A 23,099-nucleotide genomic window follows, 5' to 3' on the forward strand; every position below is an offset into this window, starting at 1 on the left:
CCAGGCCTAAATATCTGCGCCTAACTTAGGCACAGATCAGGTGTATTCCATAATAGTGAACTGGCTCGTTAATCAATTAAGTTGTACGCGCAAATTGGCCATGCGGCCGAATTAGCACACAACTTAAGGCATCATATGTAGAATTCAGGGGTTGTACTATGGGCTATTTTTCTGTTTGATTCATTAATTTTTTGAGATCTAGGTATTAACTTATATTGGGGACCATTCCTCCAGAAAAGCAGTTTGATCATTAAAAACAAAGGCTGAAAAATGAGTAGATTTTTTTGAATTTGGAAGAAAGGATTCTGTTTTGCAGCAACATACCCCCTCCTTTCTAAAAACATATCTAACCTCGAAAAAGGATTTCAGACGCTATATTGTATACCATTGGAACATGAGTCCATGGAATCATATGGACATTTTCTGTGAATTCCATGTTATTGGCGGCCATTTAAAAAAGCTAAGCAAATGACTTGAAATGAATGACCAGGCATGTCCACGACCAGACAGAAATGTTGAAAAAAAAGGCATACTTTCCTTTAGTTTGATTTCTCACATGAATACTTGTTTATTTGTAAAATTACTGCCCTAGGGGCCCTTTTACTAATCCACGGTAGGGCTATCGCATGGGTAGCGTGCGCCAAATTGACCCTACTGCCGTGGTAGTGCAGGCACCCTGCTCTAGTTCTGAAGCTGGTTTTCTATTTTCTACCGCAGGGGCGTTCCCGGTGGTAACCGGCAGCACGAACACACTGCAGCGTGTGCTGCCCGATTTCCGCACGAGAAGCGTGTGAGCCCTTACTGCCTTCTAAATAGGTGACGGTAAGGGCTCAGACGATAAAATAGCAATGTGCTAATTTTAATATCAGTGCACAGCCATTTACTGCCTCATTTACAAAAAGGCCTTTTTCCCGCCAGTGTAAAAAATGGTCCAGCGTGCACCAATTTCACTAGCTCAGGCCACTTTTTACTGACGCTTAGTAAAAAGGCCCCTTAAATTTCTTTGCATTTGTTTCCAAATTAAACATTCTGGTCTGACTTCTTCTCTGTCAAGGAGCAAAGACAGAGGAATCCCATATGTACCAAAAGTCTTTCTTCAGAAACAGAAAAGTAAAACACCCAACAGAGGCCATGTTTTGGCAATTATGTCCTTCATCAGGGGCTATATATAAGCATAAAACAATTGATACGACAACAGAAATCTGCCACTGGTTGGTGTGTATAGTATAACAAACTACAAAAATTATTAGGGAAAAGAATCTAAAGTGTCTAACAACACAAACGAACAAACAAACAAACAAACAAACAAACAAACAAACAAACAAACATTCCTTGTAAAATGGTAAATGAGCAATGGAAACAATATAAAGGGAGGAAAAAGCCTTAAGAAGCTCCCAACTATCGGCTTCATCATCATTGGCAAAAAACTGCAATGATAATGCAGAAAGTTTAGGCTTTTGGCATTATATCTCACTGCATTTTGGTGTGAACTGCAATCTTGACTGGTACCTTCTGGTGTGAACCGTGACATTGCTGTAAATCTTGTCTATGTGTTTATATAGTAGAGCAATGACATTGACCAGTAGCAGAATCCTGTTAACAACTGGATTATGCTTATGTATGACTCCTGATGCAGGAATAATTGCTGAAACATACTGTTGAGTATTTTAATTTTCTGTGTTTCCGAATAAAGGCTTTTGGCACATATCTGCTTGCTTTGCCTTCACTCCTTTTATGTATCCATCTTACTGTGGAGACTTGTCCTCTTCTCAGGTCCTTTGAATGCATAAAGAAACCAAATACTTTGAATTCAGATTCGTATTTTAACTTATTCTGAATGATCTCTTAGGCTTCTGTAGCTGGCATCATGGTTGCTGTGGTTACAGGTCTTGTCAAGTTTGAGTAAGTGGAACCAACGTTTCAGCCATCGAGCTGTGGCTTTCTTCAGGGTATCAGGGGTGCCATCTTGGAGTGTTAAGAGTGTGCGGCAGTCTTTAACCCATGAGAAAGCCACTTTGCTGTGGTGAAACTTGGATCCAAGCTGGGAAACAGCACATTGGTTTCATGGCAAGTGCAGTCCTACATCTATCATCATGGATATAGTGTGGAAGTTGACACGGTAGAACAGCGATTCAACAGATATGTCTTCCCATTTTTGAACCTGATTACATTTTGTGAAATTTGATCTAAAATATTTTCTGGATACTTTCTGGCAGTGGAGAGAAGGACTTATGATGTTCAATGATAGATCTTGCACAGGAAAACAGCAAAAATGACTAAAAATGAATAGACGATGCTTCAAAAAAGTCTATGAATTTATTTATACAACAACCAAGACTCGACACAGCTGTAGCTGGCATCATGATTGTTACGATTGTACGGGAATTGTCATGTTTGAGTAAGTGCAACCAACGTTCAGGGTATCAGGTGTGCCATCTTGGAGAGCTAGAGTGCGTGGCAGTCTTTAACCCATGAAGAAGTCATTTTGTTGTGGTGAAACTTAGATCCAAGCTGGGCAACAGTGCATTGGTTTTATGGCAAGTGCAGTCCTGTATCTATCATTATGGATATACTGTGGAGGCTGACACAGCTGTGTCGAGTCTTGGTTGTCCTATATAATAATTCTCACCTCCAAGGTTCTGTCTTGCTGCCTGGGACCGTGGCTCCTTCTGAGTTGGTCTGCTAGGCTCCGTAAATCAGGCTGACATCACTGTAGCCATTATGTCAACTTCAGAACCCGGGAAAAAAAACATGCCTCACAGCTGATCCATGTCCAGAGGAGGGTCGCTGGACATGGGTGGCTGGAGGGGAGGCAGGGGAGAGAGGAGGGTCGCTGGACATGGGTGGCAGGAGGGGGGGCAGGGGAGAGAGGAGGTTTGCTGGACATGGGTGGCTGCAGTGGGCGCAGGGGGAGAGGAGGGTCGCTGGACATGGGTGGCTGCAGGGGGAGCTGAAGAAAACCTTGCTAGCGCCCGTTTCATTTGTGTCAGAAACGGGCCTTTTTTACTAGTTGTTTAATAAATTCATAGACTTTATTGAAGCATCGACTATTCATTTTTGAGTCATCTTCGCTGTTTTCCTGAGTGCTGTCTAGACTGCGAGGACATGTTTCTTCTGTGTACATATTGTGCAATGATGATGCCAGTGACTAACAGATGTGGTTTCCACATTTAAATCACGTATTGGTCCTGAGCATATCACATTCACATTTTTGTATTGTGCTTATATATATATATATTTATTTTTATGAGGCTTGATTATTTCCCTGGTTATTTTTTATTTTGATAACTTTGTACCTAGGGAGAAAGTAAATATTTTTGATTAAATGTATATATTCCCAGGTTTTTTGTTTGTATCCTGAAGAAAGCCACAGCACAATGGCTGATTTGCTGGCAAGATCTAGACAACAGTAACGATCAATTATTCCGAATGAAATTCAACATTATTTATGTTACTATGGACCCTGTTTACTAAGGTGCGATAGCGTTTTTAGCGCGTGCACAAACTTAGCGTGTGCTAACTGTGTAAGTGCCCATAGGAATATTGTAGATGCCTACACAGTTAGCTCGTGCTAATCGTTAGCGCGCGCTAAAAGAACCAATGCGCCTCTAGCGCAGCTTAGTAAATGGGGCCCTATGATTTTTCTGTACAACTTAAAAATAAAAGAAATCTTCCATTAGTTCCAGAGATATTTGGATGATAAGATGAATAACTAAGGGATTCCCTAAGACCTTAGTATTAAAAGACAGCAAAATGCCCTTTTCTCTAACTTTTTAACACACTTTATCAATATGGGCTACCATTAAAGACATTTTATTTTACCATTAACTCAAGCTATTTTAATCCAGGTCCCATTTTATTCAGCGAGACCTACCTAGGGGTCCTTTTACCAAGCTGCGGTAAAAAGGGCCCTGCGGTAGTGACGGGGGCCATTTTTGCCACTTGTCAGGGCCCTTTTCACTGCAGTGGGTGACCAAGCCCCTAAAAAGACACGGCCATGCGGTAAGATTATTCTTACCGTGTGGGCATGTGGAGGGAGCACTTACGCCACCCACTGAGGTGGCGGTAAGGGCTCCCACAGTAACCCAGCAGTAGCCAGGTTAGCGCCACGCTAGAAATTATGGAATTATTTTTCATAGCGCCAGAAATGGCATGGGCTCAAGGCGGAACTACCGCCAGCAGCTATGTCGGGCTGCTGATAGTTCCAGGTTGCCACATGGCAACCCTTTAGTAAAAGGGCCCCCCCCCCTAGTTACTGATAATTGACAATAACAGTAAAATAACACATCTTAAAACCTTTTAGTGTCCAATGGCCATATGGGAACAGATTGATGGGAACATTGGACACTAAAGGGATTCATTAATGGTAGCCCACGTTGATAACATCCTCCCATAGTACTTAACCATGTGAAGAGTGTGAACCTACTCTATCTCCTCTCTGCTGTGAGCCAGTCTGGTTTTAGGCCTCAGAAAGAAGTCCACTGAACATTTAGGGCCATGTTATAAGCACATTAGCATTTTTAACACACGTTAACCGTGTATGCGTTGACAATATCCTTATAGGCATCTACATAGTTAGCTCATGCACCAATTGTAGGCGCGTTAAAAACGCTAATGTGCCACAATAAACAGGGCCCTTATTTAAGAACCGCGGTCAGCCTTTGACATAGATATGGGTAGTATTGATACAAGAAATCCACAGTAGCCTTTCAAACACAACATTTCTGTTTGAACAAAGGGAGTCAGCTACAGCTTCATGCTGTGATGTGGATAATGCAGTAACTTGGTCCCTTGCCACAATCTATCTTACACTTGTTATGTTGAAATTTAGTAGGGCTTCCTCTCACCATCCCGGCGAAAGCATCAAGTTGTGGACTTCTGAACATCATGAAAACCATGACCACTGGAATGCGGAAGCACCTTAAAGGTCGATTTAATGCAACAACACAGGTTGTATTTAAAACTCCACAATTCTCACTCTCTACCTAAAGAAACACGTTTTCTTTTACAAATTTCAAGCCATTTGCTTTCATGCTTATTATAAATAAAATGGCGGGAACCAGCAGCCATAGAAAACAAACCAACACCAAAGAGCCTCGAACAAAAGCAGTGACTTACTGTAGCTACTTTCGCTATCGCTGGCATTAGAAGAAACATGTTCTGCAAGAACAGCACAGCAAATTAAAGCATATAATGAAGCCCCACGAAGCAGCCTCAGCTAGAAAAGAATTGTCACATTCATGCAAGGTGGGCAGAAATACGGGTAAGTTGAAATAAAATAGGAAGGGAAGTTGATTTTGAAAATACGACAGTCGGGGGGGGGGGGGGGGGGGAAATGATGAAAGCTTTATCTGTTTCTGTCATAAGAGGTTGTACAAACATCTTGCAGGAAATCACTTGTGCTTTTAATAAGGAAGGTAACACTTCATGACAAACAATTGCATTTCAGCACAGATTCTTTTTGTAATCGTAACTATTGTCTATCCTGAACCGAGGCCTCCTTTTTTTCTCATAATGGATAGCCCTTCTGAGACAATGAACAATTTTTTTTTGGTAATAAAAATTATTTATATTTTTAGAATTTCCGATCTGACGAAGAAGGGCAACCTTCGAAAGCTAATCAAGAATGTATTAAGTTATGTCCAATAAAAAAGGTATCATCTTATTTTCTTTTCCATGTTTTATTTTGTTTGATTTCTATAGATTCTACATGGAATGTTGCTATTCCACTAGCAACATTCCATGTAGAAGTCAGCCCTTGTAGATCACCAATGTGGCCGCCCAGGCTTCTGCTTCTGTGAGTCTGACGTCCTGCACGTACGTGCAGGACGTCAGACTCACAGAAACAGAAGCCTGCGCAGCCTTCTACATGGAATGTTGCTAGTGGAAAAGCAACATTCCATGTAGAATCTCCAATGGTATCTATTTTACTGTCATAGTAATGCTTGAATGTTTTCACTTATATACACTGTCAGCTAGCACATTTGCTTATTTCCGATCTGAGGAAGAAGGGCAACCTTCGAAAGCTAATCAAGAAATGTATTAAGTTATGTCCAATAAAAAAGGTATCATCTTATTTTCTTTTCCATGTTTTATTTTGTTTGATTTCTATTGATAACCCATGTCGGCTAAACTCGTTCTGGCTGATTTGCTTATAATTTAACGGTAGGACTGCGAGGCCTGGGAGGGAGTCAGCCTCATGGCACTGTGGAGTAATTTAAAGGAGAAAGATCGCTCCATAATGATTTAGGACAGATGCTTAGCCAGATGGCAGAGCCCTTGAGGCGGACTGTAAACAGATCTGGAGAAGGGGCACCGTTTTAGCAGTGGATGCCGAAGAATAACGAGTCCCAGAAGCTAGTCTGTCTCCTCTCCTTCGTCAGGAAAAATAGAGATCCAGGAGAGGAACAGGCACATTTTAGGAAAAGTCTCTGTGGATGCACTATTTTCGAAAAATGTCAGATTTAGGGCTTGATTCTAGATATGGCACCTGAAAATTCCACGTGGGAAACAATATTCTCTAAAGTATGCCTGCATTTTATAGAATAGGCTTAAACGTCTGCGTGGTATATAGAACATGCCAAGTGCCGGTCCAGGCGACTAAATTTAGTCACGGTCAATTAGGTTAACTAAAACCTGGTGTAAATCCCAACACCTAAATTAGGTGTGGAGCGGGTGTGTTCTATAACAAGACGCATAGATTTTAGAAACTCCTATGATCTGCTCATTCCACGCCCACTTTTCAACTATGTGACTTAGAATTTATGTGCACTACATTACAGATTAGGCTGAGACAGTAGTGCGTGTAAATTCTAATTAATGCCAATTAGTACTGATAATTCCTTGGTAACACTCAATGTGGAAACTTAAACGTATAAAACCTTTTTTTTTCTATGTGATGTATTTCGCAACTTAACACAATCAATGGTATTAAGCCATTTAGATTACTGCGATGGAATTTATGCAGGTTGTAAAGAACAACTAACTAAGAAACTTCAGACCGCACAGAATACAGCATCCAGACTGATATTCGGAAAATCAAAATTTGAAAGTGCCAAACCCCTTCGTGAAAAACTGCATTGGCTTCCCACCAAGGAACGTATTGCCTTCAAGGTTTGCACTCTGGTCCACAGGATTATTTACGGCGAGGTTCCTGGATATATGTTAAACCTCATAAACCTACCACCCAGACACAGTACCAGTATATCCCGTACTTACTCAAATTTGCATTATCCAGACTGCTTTTGGGAGTGCGTTCCATAGTTGTGTGCTTATATAGGAGAAGCTGGATGCATAAATGTGCCCTAAATGACCAGATGACCACCGGAGGGAATCGGGGATGACCTCCCCCAGTGGTCACTAACCACCTCCCACCCTGAAAAAAAACAACTTTAAAAAATTTTGTCTTTTTTTTTTTTTAGAGTATGGGTGAAGGACCTCCTTCACTATGCCTCCCGTCCCTGTGATGGCATTTGAGGATATTTCTATGCCTCTGTCCCTGTGACTGCTGTTGAAGACGTCTAAAATGTGGATGTTTCTGTGAGAAGGACATCCATGCCTGCTATGCCTCCAACACCTCCTTTATTTATTTGGACTCTGGATCACAAGTAGCAACAGTGGGATTTGAACCTGCCATTTCTGGATTGCAAGACCAGTGCTCTAACCACTAGGCCACTCCTCCACTCCACTCCCTTGAAATTTGGCCATCCCTGTGGGGGGGGGGGGCAGTTGAGGACATCCAAAACGTTTGAAAGAAGGACATTTACGCCTTTGTTATGCCTCCGCTGACACACACATACCTCCCCCCCCCCCAGGGGCCTGCTTACTGCCCCCCCCTACAGGGATGGCCAAATTTCAAGGGAGTGGAGTGGCAAGGAGAAGTGGAGGAGTGGCCTAGTGGTTAGAGTACTGGTCTTGCAATCCAGAGGTGGCCAGTTCAAATCCCACTGCTGCTACTTGTGATCCAAAATCCAAATAAATAAAGGGGGCGTCAAAGGCATAGCAGGCATGGATGTCCTTCTCACAGAAACATCCAGGCATGGACATCCTTCTCACATACATCCACATTTTGGACATCTTCAACTGCCGTTGCAGGGACAGAGGCATAGAAATATCCAGTGTACCTGAATGAAACTCACCTTCAGCTACTACTGAAAAAGGTGTGAGCAAAATCTAAATAAATAAATAAATAGCGAAGAACATCCTCAATTGCCATCGCAGGGACGGAGGCATAGTGAAGGAGGTCCTTCACCCATACTCTAAAAAAAAAAAGAAAACCCAAAAGTTTCTAAAGTTGTTTTTTTCAGGGTGGGAGGTGGTTTAGTGACCACTGCATGCCTTTTTCCATTCAGTTACTGCATCAGTTAGCCCACTGCAGTGCCCCCTAGGGTGCCCGGTTGGTGTCCTGGCAAGTCAGGGGCACCAGTTCACTACGAATGCTGGCTCCTCCCATGAACAAATGACTTGGATTTGGTCGTTTTTGAGATGGGCGTCCTTGGTTTCCATTATCGCCGAAAACTGGGGATGACCATCTCTAAGGCCGACCTAAATGTTGAGATTTAGGCGTCCCTAACTGTATTATCGAAACGAAAGATGGACGCCCATCTTGTTTCGATAATACGGGTTTCCACACCCCTTCGCGGGGACATCCTGTGAGGATGCCCTCAGGAAAACTTGGGCGCCTCGTTCGATTATGCCCCTCCACGTGGACATCAGGAAGGAGTGGTAAATAAGGTTTAGTGTACTGAGTCACCATGTTAAACCTGTGACACCACCGCTCTACATTGTGCACAATTGCATGCAGTAAATTGTCTACGTACATGTTTGCACCAGTTTGCCCATGATGTCCTAATTTATTATTTATTATCAGCAGTATAAGCGTGTGGTTACACTAGTGCAGATTGATGACTTGGGCTCTAACTCAACGTTCTTCTCCTGGCATACCTAAATGGCTTAGATTGATAGTTGATATACTCTTGAGCATCAGGGGGTAGACGTCAAGGAACTGGGACTAGTCAAAAGTCTTCTTCCAAAAACAGTATCACATCACGCCCTTGTTCCCCATGATTCACTTCTGAAACTTCCAGTATTATGTTGAGCACATTGGGTTCTTAAGGAATAAACGACGATTTGAATTGGGCATTAAGCAGCTTTATAGGGTCTGTTCTTGTCGGTAGGGCTTCCTTAGTGACAGCGGTTGAACCTGGTCATTGTTGCAATTGTTCCTTTCTTTTTCACACACTCTCCATACATCACATAAATTAAGTACAACTGTCCCCAGACTGCGAATGCAGATAAAGTTTTCATCCTTAAAGGGAAAGTCAACCATTATGTGCTTCATTAAAATGTAACCAAGTGATGAGAAATGAATTGCTTCTTTATGGCTTTCTATATAAATGGGCGTTTTTTTTCCATTCTAGAGAATGCACATTGTACAGTGGCACAACAAAAAAATGGGGTGGAGAGGGCCCAATGTCAAGAGATCAGTCGCCACACACAAGGGTAAGATGCTCCAGAAAAACTTTTATTTGGACCCAACACAGTCCGTGTTTCGGCTATATCAGCCTTCTTTAGGGGTCAATCGATGAATATTCGATGATATATTGATTGATGGAGCATTTAATGATCATTAATAAGAATCACAAAAACCTTGACAAGCACTTCATATAACATGCTGCTAAAAAGTTTTAGCAGCGCGTTATACGAAATGCTTGTCAAGGTTTTTGTGATTCTTATTATTGTGATTCTTATTAATGATCATTAAATGCTCCATCAATCGATATATCATCTCTTGACATTGGGCCCTCTCCACCCCATTTTTTTGTTGTGTTCGATTGCTGTGGAGAGTGTGAACCCCGCTCTGTTTTTCATTGTACAGTGGCAACATTTATACAATTTCACCTTCATTAGCTGGTGCCTAATGGAAAAATGAATAAGAATTTAAGGAGGAAAGAAATAACCCATATGCAAACAGGACTGCCATGTTGCGTCAGTTCATACCATGGAAACCATTCAACTTTAGAGTTAACAGCATTATAACCAGAAATAAATATTTGCTCAGTGAAGTAGATAAACACACCGCTTACGGCAATCACTAAACTGATAGTTAAACACACCTTTGTGTGTTCCTATTTACATAGATGGACAGATTTGGGCATGCACAACTCAGTCAAGCAGGACGCTGCAGGCTACACTGCCATTTGAAAATGAAGACCAAACGGGTAAGACTAAATTCAAAATTTTAATTATCAAAACAGTTTCTTCGTGTTGTATGCTCAAGTTTCTCATCGTGCATTTTTCTCTACTAACGGGCACCTACCAGATCAATATACCACAGGTTCTGTTGTAAGGGAGTATTTCAAAAGGCCGAGTAAGCATCATGTTATATAAAACCCCTCAAAACCATAGTTATTAAGATAATTTAGATTTGACGTGTTGTGTTTTAGTTACGTTGTACTCTTAGATTTTTACGCTGCAATCTGTTACCCTCATCTGCTATTAAAACATAATATTACAAAAGAATCGTCATCAGCCAGTGAGAGTTCATGGTTCCCATCTATTAAGATCATCATTAAGATAAAGTGGCATCACCTCTTTTGAGTAAAATGAAATCCTTCTTGCCTGTTGGAGTAGGTACCAATAGTACTAATGTGAGCATCTGGTGATGATAATGAGACTTTTAGGTTGCTTACCAATCATAGCTGCTCAGGTAGCTTGTACCATACTTTATTGCTACATGACTGGGCCTTTGAACGATTGTTTTTTCAGGAGTTCACAACATTAGTCAATGCTTCCCTACTGATTGATGATGTCTGGTCTTCAGATAATCTCTCCGAGTGTTGTACTCCATTGCAGTTACTTATTTTTCCCACCGGAAACTAGATTTGTTATTCTATAATGTGATAAACTCTTCTCTTTTGCAAAGGTTGAAACAGTAGAAGCAACAAACCACGTAAGAGCATTTCATGGCTGGTTTTCAGGTGGACAGAGGTAAATGCTTAACTTTCCCTTTAGATTAGCATAGAATTTTGCTTGAAGGTGCATTTTAGGTAACAGTACAAGCCATCGTTCTGCTAACTTTGTGTAACACTGTCACTGGGACAATTCATTAGAACAAACCAATGTTAATAGCAAAAACTGAATCTATAAACATTCTCCCGGATTCTATATATCGCGCCTGGCGTTCCGTGCCGAAATCCAAGCATATTCTAAAACAACACACGTAACTTAATTGGCTTAACAAGCCAATCACCGTTTTTAACAACACTTAAACAATAATGAGCACTAATTGGCAATAATTAGAATATATGCGTATAACTCGCTAAGCTTATTCTGTAACTCACAGCGCCTAAATTCTAATGCGCGGAGCCAAAAAGGGGTGTGGCTATGGGCAGGGAAATGAGCATTTTGTGGGAATTCCAAAATTTACACGCACTGTTATTGACTATGCCCCTCTGCAACTAAATCTATGCACTGGTATTTATGACATGTTCTAGGCGCTGGGATATCAACTAAGCGTATTCTATCTACCGCGCCTAAATCTAGGCACCGCTTACAGAATACGCTTAGGCGGAAGTTTATTCTGCACAGATTTTTCAGGCACCATATATAGAATCTTGTCTTTTATTTCCATGCATAAAAAATTTGAAAAGTATTTCACTGGTTCATTTACAGGGCCTTATTTAAAAAGGTTTTCCCCTCATGGAAAGAAAAACTTTATTGAATAAGGATGTGTAGAAAATAACATTTTTGCCTGTGCATGCTGGGAATGAAAACACCCTTAGAAAGAAATAAATGCAAATACATTTTCCAACCCTCCTCAAACCCCAATAATAACAATACAAAAAAAGAAAACAGGAGAAGTTACAGTGACCATTCCTGGGAACTTACTCAGAGTCTTTGTTCCATAACCGTCGTCACCTAATCCGGGGATGTCCTGCACAGCAGTCCCCAGAAGAGAGAGCAATGGGAGAGGAAGAACAGTCGCAGAAGAGGAAGGAAGACGTCAGTGGAATTGAAATGGATACTACCATGACAGACCATGCTGACTAAGCAATCTGGATCCTCGCTTTTTCTTTCTGATACAATTGTAAACTCAAATTCCGCTGTGATCTTGGTTGTCGGAAGAGACAGTGACCGCTTCAGAGGATGGATACAAGACAGAGTTCTTGCAAAAAAATTATTCTGGGCATAGAGGATCAATATAAAATTAATTACAAATAAACTGAGGATGAAACTTGGCAAAAAGTAAAAAAAAAAACTCAAAGGTGATGGATCTTTTATTTCTTATAATACATAAATACTTTCACTTATTTCTATATTATAGATGTACTAGATTCTGAATGTTCCTCAGACTCAGCTAGAACAAGCATGGCATGCATAATACACGTAATATTGACATGGATGGCATATATCCTTAATCTTTAATCACAGAAGATGGTTACCATTTTTAAACCTCAGATTTAGAAAATAGCTGTAGAGGGCCTGATACTCAAAAGGATTTAACAGGACAGTAGAGGCTCCTGCCTGGTTAAATCATGCTGAGCACCTTGGGAGGGAAAATTCAGCAGCACTAAGGGGGTCTTTTACTAAGATATGTAACACTCCAGTTGCAGATATGCTAGAATCTATACTTAACACGCAACAAAATCTGCTGCTCAGAAATGACTATAATTAATTTATATGCCCTGCAGTCTGCTGTTTAACAGGAAAAAAGGCCTCAAAGAGCTTACAGATCTTTGGTATATCTGTTAAAGCTAAAACGGATCAAAGGATCCTGCCTTCATCATCGGCCAAAAACCTTCTGATGCAACGTATTTCCTGCTAGTATAGCTTATCACAGTTCTGCTGTTTTAATTGAATTTTCAATATACAGTAACGAAAATAGCACCGTCACTTATCTTTCAAGTAGGTGCATCTGTAAGCTCTTTGAGGCCTTTTTTCCTGTCAAACAGCAGACTGCAGGACATATAATTTAATTATAGTCATTTCTGAGCAGCAGATTTTGTTGCGTGTTAAGTATAGGTCTTTTACTAAGGCTACAGTAGCGTTTTTAGCTGATTTCTATCGTTGGCTAAAAACGCTATTGCAGCTCAGTAAACAACCTCCTAAGCCAGGCAGTGCCACTGAATATCCCTTCTGACCACTGTGGCACTTTCTGTGCAGAGCTGGTGCCTGTTTAGCTAGCCAGTCAAGAAGGACTATACAAAGGTAGCCCTAACTTAGCCCAGTTAGATGTACAAGTATGGTACTGAATATTGTCTGTATCCAAATAACTTCTGGGTTTCATCGCTGACCCGGATATTCAATGCCAGTGTCCAGATATCACCTGTCATTGAATATTCAGGTCTAACTTAGCCAGCAGCGGTCAGCATTTAAATAAACACTCATCACATTAGCTGAGGGGTCCTTTTACTAAGCCGCGTAAGCTCCTACGCGCACCAGTTCTCAGTTACTGCCTGGCTATCGCGTGGCCTGGGTGGTAATTTCATTTTTGATGCATGTCCGACATGCGCATCAGAAAATATTTTTATTTTCTGGCGCACGGGAGGTAATCAGCATTTGGATGTGGGTTGACCATTACCACCCGGTCAACGCGTGAGACTTTACCGGCTAAGTCAATGGCTGGTGGTAAGGTCTCAGACCCAAATTGAACTCGTGCCAATTTTCATTTTCCCACACGTCCATTTTCGGCCCAAAAACCAAAAATGCATTTTTTACATGTGTGCTGAAAAATGATTCTTTGAGCGTTCAAAACACACGCCTACACTACCGCAGGCCATTTTTCAGCGCACCTTAGTACATAGACCCCTTATCCTGATGAGAGAATTTCTGTTTGGGTAAAAATCCTCTCCCTAATATCGAGCCCATGGCCGCTGAGAGTAAAAAATCTGGATGTTCTGCAGCAGTATCTAGATAGTGGCCGCTGCTGAAAGGAGCCTGCACTGACCAGTTGTGCTATCCGGTTAGTCGTGATATTCAGACTGTTCTAACTTTACCCAGATACCTATCCAGTAAGCACTCTAAATATCACCACTAATTAGAAAACCCTGAGCTCTGCATAGGCTCCACCCACAGATCATCCTGGCACTATTTGGATAGTATCCAAATCACAATTCTGGGTGACCTATTCAGATGGGTTTCCAATATCAAAATTGATAAACTATTACAGAAACCACATTCAAAAACCAATCAATATCATCAAAGAAAAATCATAATACTCATTGTGTAGAATTAATATCTACTATAATAAAACTCACCCTCAATGTTCTGAAGACAACACAACGTTCTGCAGTCACTCAGTCACTCCCTGAAGGGTTCATGGATTCATGGTGGTGAAGCCACAACACTGACCATGACTCTCTGCCCCGCCCTCGCATGACGGACCAATCAGAAAAAACACCCTCAACATTCTGAAACACAAAGGACCATCACAATACTGTTCCCAGGCAACACTAGGCAACGTAAGACGGACCAATCAGAGGAAACTACGTGACAATAAGGGAGGAGCATTCCCCAGCACAATGGCTCATTATCTGTGCAGCACGGAGAGCACAGAACCACCGCTGGAACGAGAGAAGAATATTCCTGCTGTGGGTATGTGCAAAAATAGACCGGGGGGGGGGGGGTGGGTGGGGGGGGGAGAAATTTTTAAATGCCTAATGCCAGTACTGAAGTGTGCCAGAGGGCCTATAGCACAGACTATATTTGGGATCGCTTGACATGGAGTCAGAGGAGCTGGAAAACAACGTGCCCATCACCATCTGGGACGTGGGCGAACAGGACAAGCTGCGGCCCAGCTGGAAGGATTACCCGCGACCCAGCCAGCAGCAAACAGTGACCAAGGACAGCACAGCACATCCCCCAACCCCCAAGCAAAAAACAAGACAAAACAAAAAAAGACACACATCAACAACCTGCACACACACCGCACCCTCACATACTCACACACACACACACAAAATAACTCTGTGACACATACACACACACACACACAAAAAAAGCCACATGCTAGCGCCCGTTTCATTGGTTTCGAAAACGGGCCTTTTTTACTAGTTAAAAATAATTGTTTGTTCGTGCTCAGTTTTTTTGGAGTGTAGCAATGAACTAGCAGTTCAAGTTATGCATTAGCACCACATTGATACATCATTGCACATCCTCCTTCCTAACCATAGTGCTATATAGACGAGTGATGTATAAACATTCAATACTCTTATCTATACATCACTCGTCTATATAGCACTATGGTTAGGAAGGAGGATGTGCAATGATGTATCAATGTGGTGCTAATGCATAACTTGAACTGCTAGTTCATTGCTACACACCAAAAAAACTGAGCACGAACAAACAATTATTTTTAATATTAATTCTACACAATGAGTATTATGATTTTTCTTTGATGATATTGATTGGTTTTTGAATGTGGTTTCTGCAATAATTTATCACTATTTGGATAGTGCCAAGGTGGTCAGAGGAAATATTCAGAAGCACAATCTGATTAATGCCACTGAATATCCCTCTCAATGGTAATTATCCGGGAAGGAGCAGCTCCTGCTGGGACAAACGCCTGGGAATATCAACCCTCCTGCCTCATTTTCAAATTGATTTCTACCATTTTGTTGCAGTTGCAAAATGCTCTTGCAACGGGGCTATAAGAAGCATGTCTGGATTCAGTCTAAAAGTATTGTGTAAAAATCAATGCATACATTGGATTGAATTCTGATAATCTAGAAGAAGTCCTTACATAATCAAGGGGTAGGCAACTCTGGCCCTCCAGTACAGAAAGCTGGTTCAGTTTTCAAAGTAACCACCATTTTAGATGCATCATATGTATGCAAATATATCTCATGGGTATTTATTCAAACCAGCTTAGGTCACTTGGGGGGCCCTTTTACTAAGCTGCGGCAAAAAGTGGCCTGTGCTAGCGTTAGCGCGTGAAATTGTCGCGCGCTGGGCCGCTTTTTATCATGGTGGGTAAAAAGGCCTTCTCTTAAAGGGGACAGTAAATGGTCGTGCGTTAAAATTAAAAGTAGAACACAGGGATTTGCTGGCGGCGCCTTTACAGCCGCCTGTTTACTTGGCGGTAAGGGCTCACGAGCTACTTGTGCGGTAATTATGTACCATGGGCTACTGTGGCCACGCTGTCGATAACTGCCAGAAATGCCCCCCCCCCCCCGGGGTAGAAATTAGAAAAATATTTTCTACCGTGGGAAATAGCACGTGCTAAATTTGAAATTACGTGGGATGCCCGTGCTACCGGTGTGGTAGTGTCGATTTGGTGCATGCTACCCATGAGTTAGCCCTACCGCAGCTTAGTAAAAGGGAAAGGGAAATGGGACTTGATATACTGCCTTTCTGAGGTTTTTGCAACTACATTCAAAGCGGTTTACATATATTCAGGTACTTTATTTTGTACCAGGGGCAATGGAGTGTTAAGTGACTTGCCCAGAATCACAAGGAGCTGCAGTGGGAATTGAACTCAGTTTCCCCAGAATCAAAGTCCGCTGCACTAACCACTAGGCTACTCCTCCACTAGCAACATTCCATGTAGAAGCCTGCCCCTGCAGATCAGCAATGCGGCCGCGTAGGCTTCGGTTTCTGTGAGTCTGACGTCCTGCACATACGTGCAGGACCGCAAAAAACAAAGGGACGTCAGACTCACAGAAACAGAAGCCTGCGTGGCCGCATTGCTGATCTGCAGGGGCAGGCTTCTACATGGAATGTTGCTAGTGGAATAGCAACATTCCATGTAGAATCTCAAATAGTAGCAACATTCCATCTAGAATCTCCAATAGTAGCAACATTCCATGTAGAATCTCAAATAGGGAAAGGGAAATGGGACTTGATATACCGCCTTTCTGAGGTTTTTGCAACTACATTCAAAGTGGTTTACATATATTCAGGTACTTATTTTGTACCAGGGGCAATGGAGGGTTAGGTGACTTGCCCAGAGTCACAGGGAGCTGCAGTGGGAATTGAGCTCAGTTCCCCAGGATCAAGGTAAACTGCACTAGCCACTAGACTACTCCTTCACTCAAGGGCCCCTTGATTACAGAGTTAGATACCCCTAATATAATAACTATATATCCAGTGTCCTCTGATTAGTAATTTTGAAGCTCAGGAGACAATGCAATAGGGGCCCTATTTACTAAGCCGCCTTATAGGCATGCTAGTGTCTTTAACGCGCATTAAATATGTACGTGTGTTAACCGTGTAGGCACCTACAATATCTCTATTGGCGCCTACTTGGTTAATGCGTGCGTTAATTGTAGACGTGTTAAAAACGCTAACACACCTTAGTAAACAGGGCCCTATGACTTCATTGATGTTTGGGCAAGTGGAATGCTACTCATAAGACTGAAAATATTGAGGATGCTATGCTAAAGGATTTCTGCAGTTATCCTCTGAGTAAAGTCAATAAATCTTTTTTTTTTTCTCCTAAAAATCTGGGGCTGGCAAATTGATAGCTTCTGGCTTGATTTATCCATGAATATTTAGGATCACATATTCAGGGCTCCTTTTACCAAGTTGAGGCAAAAGGGGGCCAGCGCTGGCATCAGCGCGTGTTTTACACGCAGCTGGTAAAAGGGAAGCCTCGCCTTCCTGAAGGAAATGGCTGCGGCCATTTCAGGGGGAAGCCCGTACCGTCACCCACTGAGGTGGCAGTAAGGGTTCCTGCGTTAACCTGGCGGTAACAGGGCAGCGCACAGCACTGCCCGATTACTGACAGGTACACTCCAGCGCTAAGTGCTGGAAATGACGGTGCGCTAGGGGTCTGAAGTACCGCCGGGCTGCTGCTGTAGTCCGACGGTACTTCCTGTACAGCAAGCGGTAAACTGAAAGTTTGCATGAAGATACGTTAATGAGTCAGCTGGAGTGGAGGAGTAGCCTAGTGGTTAGTGCAGTGGACTTTGATCCTGGGGAACTGAGTTCGATTCCCACTGCAGCTCCTTGTGATTCTGGGCAAGTCACGTAACCCTTCATTGCCCATGGTACAAAATGAGTACTGAATATATGTAAACCGCTTAGAATGTAGTTGCAAAAACCTCAGAAAGGCAGTATATCAAGTCCCATTTCCCTTTCCATATTTGAGATTCTAGATGGAATGTTGAGATTCTGTTGCTACCGTTGGAGATTCTACATGGAATGTTGCTACTATCTGAGATTCTAGATGGAATGTTGCTACTATTGAGATTCTGTTGCTACTATTTGAGATTCTACATGGAATTTTGCTATTCCAGTAGCAACATTCCATGTAGAAGCCTGCCCTTGCAGATCAGCAACGCGTCCACGCAGGCTTCTGTTTCTGTGAGTCTGACGTCCTACACGCAGACTCACAAAAACAGAAGCCTGCGCGGCTGCGTTGCTGATCTACAAAAGCGCAGGTTTCTACATGGAATGTTGCTAGTGGAGGAGTAGCCTAGTGGTTAGTGCAGTGGACTTTGATCCTGGGGAACTGAGTTCGATTCCCACTGCAGCTCCTTGTGACTCTGGGCAAGTCACTTAACCCTCCATTGCCCCTGGTACAAAATAAGTACCTGAATATATGTAAACCGCTTTGAATGTAGTTGCAAAAACCTCAGAAAGGTGGTATATCAAGTCCCATTTCCCTTTCCCCCTTTCCCTTATGACATCACAATATCAGAAGTGAGCCAAGTATCGGGCAATCAAGTCATTGTGACATCACTGATGAGGTTGGCTCTTATTGGTGGAATGAGTTGAGGAGTAGCCTAGTGGTTAGTGCAGTGGACTTAGATCCTGGGGAACTGAGTTTGATTCCCACTGCAGCTCCTTGTGACTCTGGGCAAGTCACTTAACCCTCCATTGCCCCTGGTACAAAATAAGTACCTGAATATATGTAAACCACTTTGAATGTAGTTGCAAAAAACCTCAGAAAGGTGGTATTTTGGTGGAAGGTCCCCTTCCCCTGTCTCTATGTGGGCACCAACGTATATCAGCTTCATCATATTTAAATTCATATGATTCCTTCCTTATCACTTCCAGATGTTCCAAGTTCAACTAGAACACCACCTCCTAAACACCTGGATTATTAAACTGGTTAAAAAAAAGTAGGGGGAAAGGGAAACCTTAATTCAGTAGATTTAGAATTAGGGATGAGCAGAAGGCAAAAACTGTTGGTTCATTTTTGAACTGGCCTCTTTTCCCCAACTCTCAGATATTTCTTTCAGTTTATTTCACACATTTGTTTATTAAAAATGTTTTAATGAATGCAAATCAATTTAAGGTGCATTAATTCATAGGGTAAAAATCATTTTTGCATGCAAACTTTCAAGGTGCACTAAAATAAATGCACATTCCTAACTCAAACCAATTTTGAAAAATTTCCCTCTGATAGATCACTAAATAGTCTTTGAAAGCAGAGCTCCCTTAATAGTTTGACAATTCCAACTCTACTATATAATGACTTCTTATACAAAAACAGAAAATACAGTTCTGTGCTTCTAGTTTCCAAATAAAAAGGGAACTTTTTGGGACTGTAATAGTTTAACAAGAATGTTAGAAAAATATGCAAAAGAAAAGAGCTGACTGGGTGAAAATCAGGTTAATGATTACAATACTCGAGATTAAAAATAGCATTTTATGTTGTTATCAAACACTGCATAAATGTATTTTAAAACATATTTGGAACTGTGTATGGAATTTATAAATCCTCATTTAAGGTTATGGTTATGATTTATTCAAATTTGCTAGACCGCTCAAGCTGCCATGGCAGTCGCAGAATAGTTATCTAGTTTGTTGCATTTGCGAATGGTTATGTTACCTCATAAAAATCAGTGTCGCAGATGGATCCATTAGATAGGCCATATGGTCTTTTATCTGCCATCATTGTCTCTGTTTCTATGTAGAGCCTAATGACATACAATGACTGAGATTTCTTGTTTTAAAATATGCTTTAACTATGCTCACAAGACATTTAGCCAAAATCAGAACTTAGAAAGATTTCCAAATGATACTAGTAAAAAAGGCCCGTTTCTGGGGCGCTAGCAAGGTTTTCCTCAGAGTGTGTATGTTTGAGAGAGTGTGTGTGAGAGTGAGTTAGTGAATGTGCGAGTGTGTGACAGAGAGAGAGTGAGACTGGGTGTGAGTGTGTCTGTGAGAGAGAGAGTGTGTGTGTGAGATTGAGAGTGTGTGCCAGGGGCGCCCCCCTCCCTCCCAGTTCCAGGGTCCCCCCTCCCTCCCTCTGAGTTCCCTCCCAGTTCCAGGGTCGTCCCCCCTCCCTCCGAGTTCCAGGGTTGTCCCCTCCCTCCGGGTTCCAGGGTCATCCCCTCCCTCCCTCCGAGTTCCAGGTTCCCCCCACCTCCCTCCCTCCGAGTTTCAGGGTCCCCCCCTCCATCCGAGTTTCAGACTCCCTCCCTCCCAGTTCCAGGGTCCCCCTCCCTCCCTTTCAGTTCCAGACCCCCTCCCTACGAAGTTTAAAAGTCATCCTGACTTACCTTGTTGGGGTTACGGCAGCCGCCAGCAGCGGTAAAAGGCGTGCAGGCTCGGCCCTTTTCTCTCTCTCAGCTGTGGTCCTGCCCTCATTTCCTGTTTCCGCAAGGGCGGGACCACAGCTGAGAGAGAGAGAGAAAAGGGCCGAGGCTGCATGCGTTTTACCGCTGCTGGCAGCCACCGTAACCCTGACTTGGTAAGTCAAGATGACTTTTAAACATCGGAGGGAGGGGGCCTAGAACTGGAAGGGAGGGAGGGAGGAAGAGAGGGACAACTGACACCCTCATGTTTGACGTTCCGTTGCTTTGCCTGGCAACTATGCTGCGTCCCCTTCCCTCTCAGTGTTCAGCCCTCGACGTCATAACGTTATGACGCGAGGGCAGGACACTGAGACAGATGGTTACAGGCAGCACGAACCACACGGACCCTACGAACCCTTTAGTGCCACGGGAGTCAGCTTCAGAACGTTGGAGGTGGAAATTATTTTATAGGATGAGTGATTTTCTGATATATAACAGTGCCTACACCTTATAGAGATAGACTATACATGAGAAGGCAGTTCTATAACTGGGCACAGGTACTAATGCAACGTTTGCATTAATAGTGCCACCATTTACAATCAAAACTTGCAGAATACTGTAAGTTACACGTATCCGACTGCATTTAGGTGCAACTGTAGATATGTAAATGTAAGTTATGCCCATTCCAGGTTATGCTACTATTCTATACTACACTATATTCTATACTATCATAGAATAGGCCCTCACCATATAGGATTGGGGTGCCAAAAAGAAGGTTACCACTACTATCATAGGCCTCCAACTTCAACAGATCCTACTATGCAAATAAATAAATAAATAAATTGTAGTATGAGAATTAATTTCCGTCATTAAGCTTGCACAAGCATTCTGCTGTGTTGATGGAATGAGTAAGAATGTAGTGGTATATGCAGTGGTGTGCTGGAGCAGGCTCTCACAGGCTCGCAAGAGCCGGTTGTTAAGTTTTTAAGGATTTTGGGAGCCGGTTGTTAAAGTAGGGCCCTCCATGGCTACTTTAACAACTGGCTCGCAAAATGTGGGCTTGGACCCCCTGCTGAATTCTCTTTTACTTTGCTGGTGGGGATGCTGAGCCCTGCCAGCCAAGTAAATAGACTGCTGCTGCTCCCCGCTCCTTGTTTGCAGCTCTGGGCAGCAGGCTGGGACTTCTCGAGCATTTGAGAGAAGTTTCAGCATGCTGCTCAGAGCAAGACATTGGGAGTGGTGGCAGTCCATTTATTGGCTGCCAGCAAAGGTATGCCTAGCGTGCCCGCACGAAGGGAGGGAGGAGAGAGAGGCAAGTGTTGCTCCCCCCCCCCCCCCCCCCCAGCCACCCCTGGCCCTTCCAACTGCAGAGCTGGCTACGTCTGGAGAAAGAGCCTGTTGTTAAAAATTTACCAGCACACCCCTGGTTATATGCAATGATGGAAACAGCTGAATTTGCAAAACAAAGGAAAAAAATGATAGTTGCAGCTCAGGACAGTGGATTATGGATAAGATGGTTTATAGCAAGCATAGAAAAAAAAACTGGGAAAACAGACATATGTAGATTCTGTAAGAAAAAGCTGGCAACAGTTACTCATCAGTCACAAACAGAAGGAAAATTCCACGGATAGGATGCACCAGGCAAAAAACAGTAGCGGAATAAAACAAGAAACCTCTCACAGATGGTGTCCAAAAATCTCTCTTTCTTTCAGTAAACTTCAAGAACAATAAAGGAGACCTGACACGGCTCGTGTTTCGGCCCTACTGGCCTGCATCGGGGGGTCTAGGAATTTGTCATATCTTACATATTCCCAGAAAAGTTCATAAAAAAAGTTTCCATTTTACCAGTGCACAGTTGTTCTATTTTTTCAGTGATTACCAAGTGGAAACTTTGATGAACTTTACAAAGGTGCACTAGCATTTTTAGCGTGTGCTAAAAATTATCATGAGCTAACCGTGTAGATGCCCATAAAACAAGGCCCTATCTTTTCTCTCTCCAGGTAGCTGAAGAGAGAGTCCAAAGGCACCCAAACAAAAAAACAGCACAAAAGAGCCTTCAGGAGTGGAACAATCTCAATTCCTTTAATAAACAGACCCGACACAGGCCGTCAGGGGTCAACTGGAGTGGAATCTCTCGAGAAAAACTCAACGGTATCATTAGTCTTCAGGCAATAATGCAGGCAAAATCAAAGACATGACACTGAAGACACTGCTTCGTTAGATTACTCCGACGTAGAAGATTGATCTAATGAAAACACAACCATCAAAACATGGATCCGCGACTTAAATCACTATGGTTTTCAGCAAAAACACCAAAGAGAACCAATTATTGGTGCTAACTGGCTTGTTAATTAAATTGTATGTGCAAATTTGGGTGTGCGCCTCATACAACTTTGAGCGCCATTTATAGAATCCAGGGGTTTATGTGAAGCTAATAACTTGCTGATAGTTTTTATGCAATTATGGCATAAGTTTGGCGATACACTAAGTGCACTTTCAACTTTTCATTTGTTATTTTCAGACAAGCTTAGGCAAGGTCCCCACGATGATGCAGGGCACTGACAAAAGCCCCTTCCTCTCTGTTAAGGGCAGAATTAATTACAGGATAGGGTAGGGTTTATTGGAGACAGC

The 23,099-nt window shown here is 42.5% G+C and overlaps 1 protein-coding gene across 3 annotated transcripts in view; it reads right to left on the reverse strand.

The window, feature by feature from the left end:
* LOC115468420 (disks large homolog 2) overlaps window positions 1-23,099 on the reverse strand; it is a 361,629-nt gene that overhangs the window by 72,357 nt on the left and 266,173 nt on the right. For 2 of the 3 annotated variants that reach the window (XM_030200106.1, XM_030200107.1), the window contains exon 6: window positions 5,119-5,160. The exons of the other annotated variant lie outside the window; for it this stretch is intronic. In XM_030200106.1, the coding sequence (XP_030055966.1) occupies window positions 5,119-5,160 (42 nt within the window). The remainder of the gene's footprint in view (window positions 1-5,118; window positions 5,161-23,099) is intronic. 3 annotated transcript variants of the gene reach the window in all.

The sequence above is a fragment of the Microcaecilia unicolor genome, chromosome 4 (assembly GCF_901765095.1).
Source record: "Microcaecilia unicolor chromosome 4, aMicUni1.1, whole genome shotgun sequence".
Lineage (NCBI taxonomy): Eukaryota > Metazoa > Chordata > Amphibia > Gymnophiona > Siphonopidae > Microcaecilia > Microcaecilia unicolor.